This window comes from Plodia interpunctella, chromosome 2 (genome assembly GCF_027563975.2).
Source record: "Plodia interpunctella isolate USDA-ARS_2022_Savannah chromosome 2, ilPloInte3.2, whole genome shotgun sequence".
Lineage (NCBI taxonomy): Eukaryota > Metazoa > Arthropoda > Insecta > Lepidoptera > Pyralidae > Plodia > Plodia interpunctella.
The window spans coordinates 3,279,383-3,297,160 of record NC_071295.1 but is presented as its reverse complement, the minus strand read 5'-3'; the positions used below and the strand labels follow the sequence as shown (position 1 = coordinate 3,297,160).

Below are 17,778 nucleotides of genomic sequence, written 5' to 3'. Positions count from 1 at the left end.
TGTGTATTATTTAAAGTGTTGGGGTAGGATGATCCAATTAAAATTTTAAATATTTCGTCATTAATTTATTTCATTATACTCATAACATCTTTTTCTTAAATTTACTCACTGGCTAATTCTCTAGAATTATTATTTGAATATTTTAATAATTTCTTAAACAACTTTTACATTTCGAAATATATTTTCTAATAAAACTCGTTCCAGACCAAAATATTTAGTAAACAGTTAAAACTAGCATGTCGCACTGCGGCGATGGATTTCTGTTCGTCTATCAGGTAATCCGATATAATTAACGCGAAGATAGATTCTAATACAAATGCACAGAAAGACTGTCACAATTTATAAGAAAAGTTAGTTTTAAAGTTAGGTTTATATGACACTGGAATACAATGGAATAATCATGGTTCACATGAGTATAATGTCCAAAACGAAAGTCATATTGGCTAATGGGTTTTCAAAGTTGAAATAAGCAGATCGCGGGTAAGGTGCACTACACGTCAGTGAAATCACAGATATAATATGGCTTTAAACGTTAATCGTTATTTCCATTGATTACCCATAGCCAGAAATGACTACACAATAATTTATAGCCATAATGATGTATCACAGCAACTCTAGCCTGAATATTTAAATGTAAAGAATGTGTTAACGCTGACTCACAGCCTAAAATCTAACATACGTAATTTTACATCAATAAACTTGACACTCGACAGTATTCTCTATTCCCGTCAGTTAAGGTGGCTAGTTGGTGTCCCTCATTCCACTTTGATCCTCCCGACTAGGATCCACTAGTGGATCTCTAATATCGAACTAAACAATGTCAAAACTATTCCAATTATATTCTTGACAACTACCTACTAACATTCTTATCTGAAGGGAATTGCGATTTTGCCGCCACAGGTTTTACAGTCGATTAGATGTTTTTTGTTATACGATTGTCGTGATTTCATTTTATTTTAGATAAAGTTGCAAATCGGTGGGTATAGTTGCGGCTCCCCGTGGTTTTCTTTTGAGGGTGGAACACTGTTCAAATTAGTTTCAATTCAAATTAAATCAAGTATTGTAAAATTGAGCCCGATCATCCAATCGACTCTTAAAAACTTTGATGGCGATTACATTACCTATACTGGCTCCGAATAAGGCTAAAATGTACGATTGAATTACGAACACGATTTTAAAACTATTTGTAATAGGATAACTATCTATGTATGTGCATTTCTTGAATTACAACTATGTTAGTTAACGTGAGATCTCTAACACACAATGTAACTCCAAAGCTATTATGATTATAAGGTACATTACTGATACATTTATTGAAAGATGACTGCGTAAATAGTCTAAGTAGACTACTTATGTATCTAAATAGGTAGAGTATTCTACTTATTTGTATGGTGGTAACCATGTCAATGATTCTTTAGAGATGGATAAGGTTTGGCACACGTTTGTGATTACAAAATGACAGCTCTAGAATATAGTTCTTGTAATTACATTACAATTTCTGCCATGATCTCAATTTTAATAGGTCAGTAAATCTTTGGCGTCTTAGACTGTAAATGTATTTCGACATTATAATAAATGTTATATTGATTGAACATTATTTGAAATTAATTATAGATTTACATAGTTTTGTTCGTTCTAAGTGGTATATTTAGCTTTTATGGAATCGCATTCACAACTTTCTATTCATTATTAATTTAGAAAGTGTAATAATTACTGAAGGATTTGTACGTTATTATATTAGTTTCTTTTCAATCGTATGACACCAGCTAAATGGTCTGTGCACCAGTGTTTTAATAATTTAAAATGAAAATAATTATTTTCTAAAATAACTTCATAAATTGCTTCTTTGAGTACATACTAGGTGTGTTCTCGGTCATATTAATGTCATTTTCTCATTAATTAATAAAAAATACTTAAAATATTTATTATAATTTTCGAATTTGCATTAGTATATAATTCAATAATTTATCTTTTCAATAAATGTCGTCTTACCTATTAATAGGCATAAACAGTAAAATAGATATTTCTAATCGAAAAGGAAGATATGTTACTATTTCTATAAATTTAGGTAGATGTATTTTGTATCACTAGGTGATGACCAAATATCTTTGCCTTATAATCGAGAACTAAAGTCGTTACGACGTAATAAATAATTTGAATTCATTTATACTTAATTTAATTAAGTGAAATATCACTGACACATATTGAATAGTTTCAGCTCTCACATGTTATCGCTTTCGCTTTGTTCACTGCACACATATTATCGTTTTTAGGTACTATTCAAATTCAATCACTTATTTAAAACAAATTCATGGTACGGAGGCACAGGAAATTAATTTCCACTCCTAGAGCCAAAATTAAATTCACATTCTTTTTTGTATGAAAATCATAAATCTCATAATATTGTCGAATTTTACATAGATACGACTTTAACACAGAAACTGACCTCTTGTTCTTAGTAAATATTGGTTTCAACTATGGATTTATCTAATATCTAGTTACTTATTATTAATAACAGTGATGTAATGCACTAAAAACCCCTCTTAGTACAAATGTCCTCTGGGGCGATACTTTCAAGTTGCAGTCGGCAGCAAAAATATCAAATACAAATACTAGGGAGATTTCGAAATGTTAGTGTACCACAAGTATATACTAAATGTATATGATCTAGTTACCACATACCTAAGTTTAATTCTCGTTTCCTTGCAGCTTGCAACTTGATAGTCCGTTAATACAGTACCTACTTAAATGATTTTTTTAATGATGGAATTAATTATATTAGGTACTTCACTTATGGACTAGGATATTTTACAACACCGATTCCTATTTGGCAGTTACCTAACACTCTTTAGATGTATCTTTATTCTTATAGAATGCCAAGACTTGGCCATTACCAAAAGTCAAAATTTTAAGTTGTCAAAAAATCAAAGAAAACCAATGGAAAAAAATACATTTCTATGTATTGTTTATTTTTTATTCAACAAATTATCGTACATCGTACCTATAGGCAATGGCGGTAATTCTACCAATTTAGATAAATATTTGACTACTATTTGACCGCTTCTTTAATTTTAAATTTCAAAAAGATGAATCTACTATAATTTTCAATTTTGGTAATGGTACTTAGTGTTTTCGAAATGAAAATTGACAAGTTTTTTTTTTTACACAAGATGTACTACAATTAATACTTTGTATAGTATGTATAAGTAGAATTATTTAATGGATTCTTATAACTACATTCATGGCATTTTGGTGTCATTAATGATTCACATGAAACAAGTTCACATTGATCGCAAATAAATAATCGATTTTTGCCACAATTAAAGAACAGGTATTTAGATCTCAATTTTATGAATGGTAACTGTTTTAAAAATCTGTGTACTTTTTAGTTACGTCCATTTTTCAATTTGGTGCCATTCTAATTACCTGTCGTTTTTGTGGCATAAATGAATGCTATCTACATAAGGTAGGCTTTTTTATTGCAGACACGTTTCGATTATACCTAAGTGTAATTAAAATAAACGCTGACATGATGAAACTTTATAAAACGATCACAGTAAGAAAATGTCTAACTACGCGAATGTGCGTAACGAGCTTCGAAGTTGCCACTTCAGATAATTTTACTGTGGAAGGTTGCCACAGTAAATGAACGCGCATTGCTCGGCCGAGTTGGCATAATATCTAAATATTACATCAAAATGTAAGATCGCATATTCGATTCTCTTTAAATTTTTAATATTTTATTTGCGACAGTTGAATCTACTCACCATAAAACCCTGAGGATCTTTGGATACGTTACATTAATTTCAATAGTTAATTGTACAAGAGATAAAAGGATATTGTAATATTATTTTTGGTATTTTTTTATTTTATTTAAAGATAACTAAAGTCAAAAGTGACTAGAATTACGATTGCTTTCATTAAATCACTCTACGTCAGCTGGGAAACACGAATAGTTAAATTTTCACGCTTCAGTCCCACGGTAAGTTTTAAGTTGAGCAGATGTAAAAGTCTAACAGAATAATTTATTTACAAAATATATTTCATATCGATAAAAATCTTCATGATTTTCTTCAATAAATGTATACGTTTACAAAGTATCTACTTTTTAACATTCATAAAAAAACAAATAAAAGGAAATACTTATAAACAATCCGTACGTTTATCCGTTCGTCGACCACAAAACAATAATAAAAAAGATATGACATATCGGTAAATAAGAGATATCTTAAATAGTTAACTAAATTAATTCAATCTAGCCCTAGTCTAAATAACAAAACGAACTTAGAACTAACCACCGATAGTATAAGGCTCTTCTTTAGATTCATACATACATTTATCCATACATATCTATACAACAGTGAATAAATTTCAAAACAACACCACTCTAAACAGCAAATTCAACAAAACTTTCAGCTAACATTATACAATTAAAACGAACGTCAGTATACTAAATACGAAAATACAATATTTATAAAGAAATGGAACGTAACGTTCTTCTCTGCAGTCTTTCGAGGGCGATTATGCGATTGTAACGAGACACGAACTCGAAACGACTAATCGAATGTTCAAAGAGCACTAATAGTTATAAAAGAATCACAAAGACATTTCATAAAGGCGCACATTGGCGCAGTAACTTGCACAGCTGGTACTAACAGTTCGAGAGAGCGTGCGATTGCGAAGTCTGAGCGCATTCACGAGTAGATGGTGATCACCTCGCGACCGCCTCCACGAACCATCAGCACCTTCTCCAGGCCCTCTGTCAGCACCTCTAGAAACTCCATATCTGTGGTTAGGAGACGAAAAAACTAATTATAATTTTAATTTCTTTTCAAAAACCTCAACATTTCAGTCTCATTTTAAATTTGAGATGGAAGACGTGGATTTGACTCCACGACATGTTGTGTGACACGTTCATAGCAGGTATTAAGTTTTGTATAATTTACATCGGTGACGTACAGACCAACTACTTAGTTGGTCCGTGGGTAAAAATAGATTTTGTTTATGATTTTTTTAAGTGATAATTATGTGGCATGCTTACAATTGGACTCCCTCTCAAATTTAGTGTCCCTGGGCGGGCCAGGCAGGTTCAGTATGACAAGCTGGGAGTCGTGCGAGCGTGTCACGATCACTTCGTTCAGCTTCACCGCTGTGTGCATCCGCCGCACTGTGCCTTCGTCACTGTACACAAAGAGATGAGCTATGAAACATACTCAACGAATTAAACCTTAAACCTATTAAGCCGATACCTACCTTCAAAATGACTTTGATCTAGAATTATCACTATTAGAATGTAGGTATACTAATTATGCAAAAGAATTGAATGAAATGAATAATATTGTAAGATAAATTATTTTTAGGATGCAACAGTTTCATTAGCGGTTAGCTTTTTTAGATGATTTTCAGATCAATTCGACTGACACATTTCATAATTTTTATGAGTTGGCATAATGTAATCTATAAAAATTTCTTAGAACTGAGAAGCAACGTTTACAGAGAGAAAAATAACAAATGAAGGACTTACGGTGTGATATCGGCCATGTTGGGTTTGGGTTTGAGCGTGTCTCCATTGGGGTTGTTCTCCTTGTGCTTGTCTGGTTCAGGCGGCGGCGAGACGTCGCCCTCGCACTGCGACCGTTCATCGGAGTCCCACATTGAATCGATTATGTGCAACAAACTACTCCGAAAGTCGTCCTAATTCACCCCAATTTCGTCCCGTTTCAAAATGGAATTTGGATTCGCGCACCGACAGTTGCACATGACGGATTCAAGGCGAATAAAACACGGGATGTCATATATTATTTAAATTGTTAAACTTTAACTCACTACGGACATTCAAACATCCAATCTCTTAGCTAAGTGAACAACCAAACGAACTAATGTGAACAAATCAACGTGGATGAATCATTGGCAAACATATGACCACCGTGTGTAGATTCGCTAGGACTCATTAGTGAAACATGATTAGTATGTAAGTACGATTGATTGTATGAGATAAACATAAAATAAATTATATGCGGTGCAATAGTGGCCATTCCATTTGGCTGTGTAGGATTATGCCGCATCCATATAATTAGAAAGAATGTTTTGTACATCTTTGAAAAAATATGATAGGAACATTTTCATGCAAATTATATGGAAGTGACTTTTGGGAAATGGTAACAGTGCTATAGCTTAAAAATGAGGAACAAAAAAATCACATTTTCAACGGAAACTGAAGGATAAAACAAAATAAACCTTATAGCGTGGTGAATAAACATTTCAGTTTCTAGCGAATAGCTTTTAGTGAGCAATTAGTATAATTTTGGGTAGAGACGTGGATGTTTTAATCTCGTAAAATATAACTAAATAGAAAAACTATTTGTCGTGTTTGACCAAGTAGTGTTATGTTGGACATATTGTATTTTACATAAAAGTTGTTGTCTTTGTCCATTAAATAGGAATTATCATACATTACTTGTACCCACTGTACTTAGGGACATCTTATGTGAGCAAACATGCTCGTGTAAAGTATAAATCTTTATAGAGGATTTTTTAATCTATCTATGTAATGAATATGATAATAAAAAAATCTTGTACAACGTACATACATTAATATATAGGGACATATTTACAAGTATTAGGTATTAAACGAGCCACAGATATGTATTTTATATAAATTATTACTCAAGAGGTCAATAAGGATTCTTATAAAGGATTCTTGTGAATTTCCATATACAGGGTTATAATATCCATGTATCGTTTAAATAAGTCTTCATTAACGTGTACTTAATTCTGTTGACTATAATTTTTAAATTTAAAACATTCGAAGTCGAAATTCATCTCTATAGTAAACAAATTTTTCTTCATTATCTTAGCAGAATTGAGCACATTGATTTCAAACATATATTTTGCATAATTTTAAAATAGTAATAATAAGGGGCAATATGTTCACCTTGTCATCTCTGTCCTTGTCTTTGTCCTCGGCATCAGAGAGTGGTGGAGAGGGGGCGTCTTCTGCCGTCTCAGCGCCGGGCTCCGCGAACCGTACCTTGCTGGCGGTCTTCACGTCTGCATGGTGGTGGTCCACTATTGCTTGAACCTAAACGTTAAGAAGTTATATAATTCTTGCTTTTGTAAATACTAATTATTTTTGCTATAAACAATAATGAGAAAAGGATTTCAGCTAAAGGATGCTACGCGCGCAGAGAAATAGTAATTTGTACTAATAATTAAAATTCTAATGATTTGAAAAGCTATAAATCTTTTCAAACATTGCTATAGCTTCACATAGGCAATAAATAGTAGATATAACTCAAAATACCTAGTGTTAGCACAGTTTCTCTTGCCAATCAATGATTTTTATATCGATAAGTCTTCTTTTAATAGTTCAGATGTTAATACTGAAACCATTGAACTATTGAAAGGAGTTCTTTTTTAACTTAAATTGGAATTTTTTGGAATCGGCTTTAAAATGTCGCTAGATCCGTAGATTTCATTTTACAACATTGATCTAAGAAATAGTGCACATTAGCCAACGAAATAAAGTGCTAGACATTTATTTAAATATAGTTGAAAACTTTTAAAAAAATACGCATTAGAAAAATATTAGCTATGACATCAAAAGCAAAACGTTTATGTATAAAGGTTTTTTAAATATAAGAAGGTACTTTATAGGCTAAATGATGTGGAATGATAATGGACGATGCTAAATTTAAATAGATTCTTGAAAAATAATGAGATGGCAATCTTTCAAGGTTGTAACATTTGGAAATATGTTTTAATGAAGGTATTTATGTAGGTCGATGAAGCACTATGTTCAAAATCTTTCGTTACGACCCTGTAAGTAAGCCTGTCTATTCACATCTTAAGCTTAAATAAAAACACATATTCATTTACACATTGCTTTAAGTATTAGAGCTAGCTTTCAAATGATACAATGCAGGAGAGAACTAAACCAAGAAAAGGCTAGATGACGAACTTGACATCGATTACAAAACATGTGCATAATCAAGGTATACCTAATAAATAGATATTTTAAGAACATATAGACCGAAATATTGTAATAGTTACTATAAAATGCGTCATCTAGCCTATTAGCTAATAAAAGTGGACTGGTCGAGGGGTACTATATCCGTTTACCAGAGGCAACTTCTCCTCAGCATTTTCACGATAGTCCACGAAATTTTGCATCTGTGTTCAGCGACAGACAAACATCATGTTAGTATGCACATAGTTTATAAAGCTTTATACAGTATATCATTCGATTTGTGATTAATGTTTGTAAGTTTGATAAGGATGTTTGAAATTAAGTGTCATTTTTTTCTTTTCGTCTTCTTCTAAATATGCTGCAAAAATTTTCCCAAGATTTTCCCAAAAGTTAATATTATATACTGTGTATTGTATATGTTACTGACATTTTTGATTCAGGTCATACATCAGTATGACAGCAATGATGATAGTCACTTAATTTGAAGGCATCCATTTATCTATCGAATTGTGGTGTAATTAGAAGTAACTAATCGAGATATGTAGGATACATACCATGCCAAGCGTCTCCTTCTTGTTGAGCCGGAGCTCTCGCAGCATCTGGTTGCGCTGTTCCATCATCAGCGTGCGCTCGTATGTGTACGCGGATATGTCGCTGTCCGTCTGAAATTAATACAAAATTATTTATATCACTATCATTGTAACCCATCCGCAGTTTTTTTAGCCTTGATGGCTTACTTTTTAAATGTTTATAATATTTAACTCGTCTCATTACCATCTCAACAACTTCGACTTCGGCTTCAATTCGGAGTTGATAGAGGAACATCTTGAGGTCCTTCTTCATCTGGATAGAATTGTCTTCCATTTGTGCTACGGTGAAGATGCGCATCTTGCAGTTCTTCCAGGTGCGGTGCTGCTTCAGCAGGAACGGCAGCAGCATTAGCATGCCGCCGTCGTGCACGATCCACCAGATGTCGATGTTGCCTGATATCTGCAAAAGTAAAAAGTTATCTAATAATTTTAAAAATAATAATATTATATATTAAAATATATATATAAGATATCTAATATCTTTTTGGTACAATTAAACTTGTCTAAAAATGAAACTAGTCTCGACAATGTAAGTATATGTATATCAAAATATTCATAATATTGTAACTAGTTTATCACCCTTTTTTCATATCACAGTTCTGTAAACTGTTAGAATTAGCCCACAAATGTTTGCATTCGAGTCCAGGCAGAAGTTCATGTGATCCGTACTCTAAAGGGTTTGGGCTACTAAACTCTATCGTTATTTTGTGTGGATTTATTGTTGTTCACTTAGACAAAACATAGGTCCACAAACCTTCTCAGTCGAGTCAGGGAAGAAGTTGATTCCTTTGGGTACCAGTAGGGCCATACGAGCGGCAGCCACGGCACGGACGGTGTGCAGGAAACCGTGCCACTTGGGCTCGCTGACAGGCATCTCCTCAGAATGCCGCCAGCCGTATGGCCAGCCAACGATCACGGTGTTGGGCTTTAGTCCTCCCAAACCACAAGTTTGTACGCTGAAAATTGTATTTCAGTTTGTATTTTAGTATGAAGGATTTACCAAAATCTTGTTGTTGTAGATTGACCATATTTTTTTAATTTTACGCTCAGTTCACTATTTACTTCTCTGATAAAAGAGAATTTCAAGAATTTTGAAATTCATGTGCAAAATAAAATCAAGATGTTACAAGATATAAAATAATGTACATTATGTATGGTGACATTGCGATATTATATTACTAATTTTTAGCTAGATAAACTTACAAATGACTGAGTCCATCAGCGATGTTGGGTGCCACTAATACATCCACGAATCCCTTCAGCTTCTCGTCCTCCATGCATTTGCGTAAGTTCTGCTTGGCACTGAGAGCCTCGCTCGACAGCCGAGTGTAATCGCCGGATATCACAGACACGCATACCGTCAAACCCTTGCCTGCAAATGTGTTGGATTTAAGAAAACTATTTGGATCAATTTAACATTTAGGCAGGTTAACACTTTTAATTGAAACTTTAACGTACACTGTATTTTAATGTACACTGAGACTGTGAGCCTTCTGAAGGTCATTGCTATGGGTGTGCTATATAATGAGCCTCCTAAAAAAACGACTTTCTCTTTAGTTAAATATATACAATAAAATAACATAGAATAACTAATACTAAAATGAACAGACTAATGGATATTGAATTGATATTATGATTTTGTCGCTCGGAACAGGCAGACATTTACTGTTCGTTTATAAATGGATCGTTTATCCAAATCTGAAGTTGAAGTCATAAAAACAATGCATCCTCACCAGCTTTGAGTTGACTGGCGAATGCCAGCATCTTGCGGTAGGTCGGTTTGAGATCAGTGTTCATTTTAGCCAGCACGAGCACCTGCGGCCGCCAGTTCTTGGTATGGGGAGGACCTTCTTCCAGGCGCAGCAGGGAGTATCGAGCCGCTGACAAAGCCAAACCTCGGAGGCCGTCACCCCATTCCTTCTCCGCTCTAAAATAAACATAAACCCATTGTTAATCCAGTGGTTATTTATATAAATTGGAATGAAAGTCATGTGCTCAATTAAGTATGGATATTTAATAAAGTATGAATGTTCGTAAAATAAAATAGGTGAGAGGTGCAGAAGAAATGTGAATATGTAACTTACCCGCGATATTCGATGTATTTGTAAATAAGGCCAGCCATTCCCATAGCAATAAGAGCATAGAACCATGACGTCATGAACATGATCGAGATACACAGCGTCAGACCAGCAAGAGATAGAGACCTGAAATGAAAACGCTTTTAATTATAGATTTAGCCACATGATTATTGCTGATATGCGGGAATTTTCTTTTTACATAAAGGAAACTGTGACTTTACTCCTGAATAGATAGGAAAAAAATGTTTGTTTATCATGGAGGAGACTACTTACCAGTGGTAATACTTAAATCTTGGACGCCAGTTAGGAGTCTTCAGAAGAGTTTGCAAGGCGCACGCCAGATTGACGAATCCGTAGCACATGAGGAAGAACATAGAAAGCAATGGCGCGAGGATGTCAACGTTACCCAGTAAGATACCGCATTGGCAGATCAACATCGTTAGCAGAAGGGCCCTGGAGAAGTATCGTAATTGTAAGTTTTTACATACGTGAAACTTATCTTCATGGAATAATAGACTCTAAAGTAATTATACGTACCTTGTAGGTTCGCCCCTGCTAGATGAAACGGCAAATGGGGCCAAGAACGGTATGATCTCATCCTTTGCAATGGCTTGAAGGAGACGGGGTGCTCCGGTCAAAGATTGCAATCCGGCTCCAAGTGTCGATAGGAAGGAGCCAATCAAAATTACCCACTCGTTTGGCCATGCCATGTTAGCTACCACAAGCTTCCCTCCAATAGATTGGCCAAACCTGCAAGTACATGCGACAATTAGAAAAAATATCGTAATTTACTTTTGAACTTAAGAAAATAAGTCATAATTATATTCAAAGATCGTAGATAGGAACTACTAAAGAACAATTGTTGTGTATTTCAAAACATGTTTGTTTATCCAATCAGCTTTAGAATTAAAGTAAAATATTAGTTGCAACAACTTCAATTCATTTTAATTACATATAAAGAATCCAACAATAAATTGGTTTATTACGTAACAAGAGAGAACTTAAATTGGAAACTCACTTGTCACGGAGGAGCAAATTGTCCACAGTCCCGGCGAACAGCAATACACAGGAGAGATATACGGTCGAGGTAGTAAGGATGGCGCAGATGGTCCCGATCGGGATGCTCTTTTGTGCGTCTGCCAAGTCTCCAGATCGATTGGAGCCAGCCATTATACCTGTAGATTAAAAATGTATGGCCTCATACTTTCGTTTTTTTAAGTGTATTTATTGATAAATTTTCTCTATGTAAAGTTACAAATGCCTAAAATAAAAAGTCTCAGAAAACATTTTTACGTAGAAATTGTAATTTTTGCAGCTATTTCTTGGTAAGAGAATACATTGCCGTAATCGATGGAAAGTTTGGGCACGCACTTCTTTTCAGCTTTGTACATTTGTGTGTATTGTGAATTTATAAATTCCTTTTCAACTTTATTCACAAAGCGCTGCGCGTGTAAAGGAAGAGAGTTTTAGATTTCAGTTAAATTTGTAAACGTTGAAATAAGAAAAGACTGTATAGGTATTATGTATGTTATACTTTATTCCTTACCAGTTACTGATGGAAAGAAGATTCCGATAAGAATCGTAAAAGTTGTCGTGAGGTCAGCGTAAACTTGATTATATGTTGGTCTCTCCATTTGTTCGATATCATCTGGCTCCTTTCCATATGCAATGTATTGCCCTAATTGCAAGAATGAGTCTTCCAAGTTATCGAAAAATACACCGCTTGATAATCCCTGGAATTCAAGAGTGGTAAATTTTCAGTGTGTCCAAAATCATTAATTAATTTTTATTCTTAAATTTTATTTAATCTCTTCAAAAATATTTTATATCCGCATGATAATCTAATAATGTCCATAATTATGGAATTTGTTATTTGCTTACCTTAATTCCTTTTACGATGCTAACGTTGTGAGCCAAGAAGTAAGGATCGCAAGTGTTGTTAGGACAGAAGAGTTTGTACAGCGGGCCGGTGATATTCTTTGCGCAATCGCTAATATGGATATCTTTCAGTAACCGTTTGCCCAGGATACACATTCTGAAATGTAATATTAATTACTTAACATTAAGAAAGATATCACTTATTTACTCATGATGCATATAGATACTAAAATAAAATAGTAAGTTGAATTTGGTAACCGCGAAGAAAACATTAAAACAATATAGCATACCACAGTCTTCTATGACAGACATCGCGAAAACGCTAAGATATGAGACTCTAGTATAACACATCATCATTATCACCTGCAGCCCTCCGTGACCCACTGCTGGGCATAGGCCTCCTACCGTCCACCGTCTCCAGGACAGAGATGGTTGGCGTCAACCATCGCTGTCCTGGGCCATCCTTATCCTGTTGTTGCCAACAATTTCCTTTACATCTTCGACCCATCTGCCGGATGTTCTAGTATAACACATTAAGTAGTAGTTACAGATATCTAAACTTACTGAAGTTTGTCATTTCCATTGAAGTTAACGAAGATGCCAGCGTAGACTGCAGAAATGGACAATATGACGCAAGCGAGCGCAATAGTGGCGAACTTGTTCACAAACTTGACTCCCACGAACACCACCATGCCCATGACGATGAGCAGCCCCGTGCCGTACACCCTGAAGTTGTTGTACATCGCCTCGGGGTCCTTGGTGAAGTCGCCGAAGATGGACAATGAGGGGGCCATGTATGTCTGCAAGAAAACATATTGCTGAGTCACGTTGTGAGGAAAAAAATAATACAAACTTGTCAATTTTCATAGTTCTGTGACAGAAGTACATGTGCATGTCCAATGGTTCCAAATATTCATATACATAATATAAGATAATTTTTTGTTTTGGTGCAATCGAAAATAAACACTGTTTTACCCACAGCTGATATTATAATAATACATCCTGATATGCTAAAAATACCAACAAATTGCTCGTTTAGTTTTATTGGCGTTATTAGAGTTCAAGGCTCATATATTCGCATCGCAGGCACGAGGCGTGTTAACAATCACTTTTATATTGGGGTGGGAAGTTAGCAAGTTAGCGAGTGAGCAGTATTCTACACACGGACGACTGCGGAGTCCGCCTCCAATTCCGGTAATTGAATAGATGAGAATACACCCGTTAGCAGCCAATGGTCTTTTTCGGGTTTTACATCAGTTCTTTATAAATATTGTGCTCACAGCGTATTACTAGACCAAAATTGAGACTTAAAATACTAATTTGATACCATGTTTTATTCCGTGAGCTAAAATACTCGAAAATATATGTGCATATAGTACCTGTTCGATTCTGATATTAACACATTAAATTTTTTCATTGACAAGTACACTCACCAGCACGATCTCGACAGCACCGACGATATACATAGCCGCAGCCAGCGTCGTCCCGGTGTAGAAGAGCATGCCGACCGCGCCCCCGCACTCGGGGCCCAGCGAGCGGCCGATCATGAAGTAAGACCCACCAGCCGGCACTACGCCGTTCGTCGCGATCGCAGACATCGATATCGCTGTTAACATCGTCTGGAACAAAGTATTTTATATCAAATGCGAGCCCGTCAAAATGCGATGCACATACAAAACAATACCTAAAACAAGCTTGAATTTGGGTAAAGAGTGAGAAAAATCTGAGAATTATATAATAATAATAAATAATAAATATATAAGGACAAATCACACAGATTGAGCTAGCCCCAAGGTAAGTTCGAGACTTGTGTTATGGGATACTAACTCAACGATTCTGTATTTTATAACAAATACATATATAGATAAACATCCAAGACCCGGGCCAATCAGAAAAAGATCATTTTCCATCAGGACCCGACCAGGGATCGAACCCGGGACCTCACGGTTCAGAGGCAAGCACTTTACCACTGCGCCACCGAGGTCGACAAATTAAGTATATTTCGCTAAACTATAACTTAACCTATATAATAAGGAGACGATTATCCTTATAAAATACAATGTGATCCTTCTTTGCAACATAAAGCTACTTCAAAAACAACTTCAACGATTTTCACATATGCGTAATATAGCAACTATTTTTAGAATAGGAAAACCACATTCTATTTATTACACCAGAAATGTCACTAGATAGGTAGGTATAACATTCGTAATTTCGCTTCAAACATTTTCATGTTTAGAGATAGGTACGACATCGACACGCGAGTTCTCTCTAGAGATATCCAACGCTGTCGCAATGCGAGTCACCCGCAAAAAATGTAATCAACATATAGATGGTACGATGTAAAAAAAATATGTCAATGCAATTTGTGCTTTAATCTAGTCACTGCGGTTGAAATCTGAAATGGCATGTCGGATGCCAGAGTCTTGATTGATAGCAAACTTCAGCAAAGTTATATTGGCATCGCGTTCTGCACATTTCAAGATTCAAATGAGCGCTAAGTTTATATTGAAGTGTGTGTGTACCTCGAGCTAAGTTCAGTAACTGCATAATCCAAACATTTTACATAAATTCACATTTAGGATTAATTGAATGTGTATTTGTGTGGAAAATAGAACTTACCGTACAACAACACGTGAGCACAATGAGGAAGCCTTGTATAGCTCCGGCGGTGCCGACGACCCAGGTGAGACGGATGAAGAGGATGACGCCGAAGATGTTCTGGATGCAGGGTAGGTAGACGCCGATGAGGGTGCCCATGCGCGCGGGCGGCGCGGGCTTGGCGGCGTCGGGGTCGGCCGCGGATGCTGTCGGGATCGTGTTGGAGTAGTCCGCCAGGGAACTGAGGAACGTCGCCGCACGAGGTCTGTCCTCGATTTCTTCCTGTAAGAACAATAATACTGTTAATTATTTTTTGTTAAAACTCCTAATATGAGTATTAATAAGTTTGAGAGCGCTGGTGGAATCTTTATTTAATTATAAACCTAAATTTCATTGCACAAATTGCAATATATAAATGTACTAAGACCATTATATAACGGACAATAAACATAAAACATTTGCACCTACAAAGTCTGTATGAATGTTTTATGTCAGTACCAAATAAAATGAAATATCAATAAAATTTAGTTTGTGGATGTAACAACACTTGGATCGTCAATTAATTTAAAAATAATTATTTATAAAAAATGTGAATTAGTATGCCTGTGGTAGTATAAAGCTCTGGGGCGACACCATTGGAAGATGTTCTGACACAATAAACGATCCTATATATGGGTTGTTCATCCAGTTTTATAACCCGCCATAACGGCATTATGTGGATTTTAATTGAAAATGTTTTCATTTCCAAATTTGTATTAATTATCTATAACAGTTTCTTGTTTCGATATAAATAGTCCTTACTTGAACTAAAAGCCTCTTACACAAGACTTGTACGTATGATTATTTCGTCTTATATACTTTAGACTACGACCTCAAAGTGAATCTTGTGTATAAAGCTAAGCCGCATTATCGACAGTTCATCCTAATCCTAATCCTTCGCCAGAAAATGTCTTGAGAGCATTCCTAGCTCCGATTTGAATTCGGATCACGTCGCTGACGTAAAATACTTACATTCGCCAGTCGTGAAAGAAAGTTACGTATCGGTAGGTGTGTGCTCACTACTCACATCCACTAGATCAGAGTTACGTAATTACCCTTTTCTATTCCACCAGCCGCCTCCGCCCTAGTCATTATCTCGATCTTTGAGCAATTAACATAGTTCGCAAGCTCAGATATCGTACTTTACCTTCATGCAGGATTTATTTTTGTTCGTATTAATGATGATGATACATTACAAATATAAGATAATTATTCATATTATACTGTGGTAGAATAAATCACATACCTAATGTGTATACTATATACCTATAGATATAGATATGTGTCGCCGATGCTCAATTGCTAAGGAAGAAACCGGGAAAACGCTCGGTTGAGGGATTATGTTCGTCGATTATGTCGTTGGATAGGATCGATAACGATTTCTTTTCTGAATTATTTGTTGTATAACTAAAAAAATAATAGTTCCTATAGATAACCTAATATTTGCATTAGGTAGAATACACAGTCTAGTGCTCACATAACCTCTAAATTGTACATATACGGCAGCAGCGGAACGAGATTCTTCGCGCTCGTATTTTATTCACGCGCCATTTGCACCGCTCGGCGCTCATCGTAACATCGTTTCGCGAAGGGCGCGCCACTCCACGCCGACCGTTGAGAAATACACCTACCGTGAAATGCAGGTGAGATGGGAATTTGCGTGGACAATCTACAGTTCAATACGAGAGAAGATAATCTCAGAGTCAAGACAGTTTGATTTGTGAGAATGAAAAGTTTTACTAGTTACATGGTGGAATTTGCAGTAAAACAACTGGCACACCACACGACTGACGAACAAAGGAGTAAATTGGAGTGTAAAATGGTGAGCTAACAATATCAACCCCAGATAAAAATATAGGATAAAGTAAAATAGTTTTTAAGCAATATATTTTGGGACACGCCACCTACAATTCTCTATGAATTAAGTTGATTGCTCGAGTCGACGGGTCATTAGCGTGGATTGCAAGTTGGGTAACAAACTCCCGAAGTGACGGCACTCACAACTCGCAGCGTAATCAAGTGATTTATCACGACTCTTTGTCAAGCTCCGGCTGCTTTAGGCTAACGACTGCACCATATGTAAAAGGCAAGGGAGTAACATTTTAAAGATGTGGCCATTAATTTGGTCTCAACTCATCCTTAGCAAGTGTTATAGCAGAAAATTATATTTTTCTTAGATTCCATGCAAATAGCTGATGAATAAATCATTCTGATTATACACAACACCATGTATAGATATTAAAATCTTTGAAAAAATTTCAGCTTTCAACCAATAAAATTTTATGTGCCAAAAGGATTATCAATACTGCTTTTGGAAGCCAGCAATTATCCTAAACATGGCATTGTACGTTTTCCAAGCAATAAAATAACGGTTATATTCCAAAGCTCGCAATTTATCACTGGAGCTTTTTTCCTATTTGTTTTCATTTGTCTTGCTGCCATTATTCGCCACTTTATTTGGGATTCGGAATGCTGGTCTGTTAGAATTGCGGACGTAATGAAGTCCTTTGTTTCTCGAATGTTCACTTTGTGGGAAGACCTCGACGACGACTCTGTTTAAAATACTTATTTACATTTTATGTACTCGTTGGCTTTGAATATAAATAACGATGTGGGAAATTAC

General features: G+C 35.5%; 2 protein-coding genes across 12 annotated transcripts in view; one reads left to right on the top strand and one right to left on the bottom strand.

Moving 5' to 3' along the window:
• Window positions 1-14,397, top strand: part of LOC128681361 (histone-lysine N-methyltransferase SETMAR-like) — a 51,634-nt gene extending 37,237 nt beyond the window's left edge. Inside the window, exon 2 of the mRNA XM_053765171.1 lies at window positions 14,310-14,397. The gene's annotated coding sequence lies outside the window, so the exon portion shown is untranslated. The remainder of the gene's footprint in view (window positions 1-14,309) is intronic.
• Window positions 51-17,778, bottom strand: part of kcc (kazachoc) — a 214,378-nt gene continuing 196,650 nt past the window's right edge. For 7 of the 11 annotated variants that reach the window (XM_053764968.1, XM_053764959.1, XM_053765013.2 and 4 more), the window contains 19 exons: window positions 15,138-15,398; window positions 13,949-14,134; window positions 13,080-13,315; window positions 12,519-12,672; window positions 12,184-12,370; window positions 11,656-11,812; window positions 11,175-11,387; window positions 10,911-11,090; window positions 10,644-10,763; window positions 10,293-10,486; window positions 9,763-9,931; window positions 9,314-9,515; window positions 8,744-8,959; window positions 8,524-8,631; window positions 8,122-8,172; window positions 6,935-7,081; window positions 5,525-5,694; window positions 5,042-5,181; window positions 51-4,786 (listed from right to left, as the gene is read on the bottom strand). In XM_053764968.1, coding sequence (XP_053620943.1) covers window positions 4,695-4,786; window positions 5,042-5,181; window positions 5,525-5,694; window positions 6,935-7,081; window positions 8,122-8,172; window positions 8,524-8,631; window positions 8,744-8,959; window positions 9,314-9,515; window positions 9,763-9,931; window positions 10,293-10,486; window positions 10,644-10,763; window positions 10,911-11,090; window positions 11,175-11,387; window positions 11,656-11,812; window positions 12,184-12,370; window positions 12,519-12,672; window positions 13,080-13,315; window positions 13,949-14,134; window positions 15,138-15,398 — 3,183 coding nt within the window. In that variant the 3' untranslated portion in view covers window positions 51-4,694. The remainder of the gene's footprint in view (window positions 4,787-5,041; window positions 5,182-5,524; window positions 5,695-6,934; window positions 7,082-8,121; window positions 8,173-8,523; window positions 8,632-8,743; window positions 8,960-9,313; window positions 9,516-9,762; window positions 9,932-10,292; window positions 10,487-10,643; window positions 10,764-10,910; window positions 11,091-11,174; window positions 11,388-11,655; window positions 11,813-12,183; window positions 12,371-12,518; window positions 12,673-13,079; window positions 13,316-13,948; window positions 14,135-15,137; window positions 15,399-17,778) is intronic. The other 4 variants (XM_053765039.1, XM_064436305.1, XM_053765030.1 and 1 more) reach the window with 3 other exon arrangements.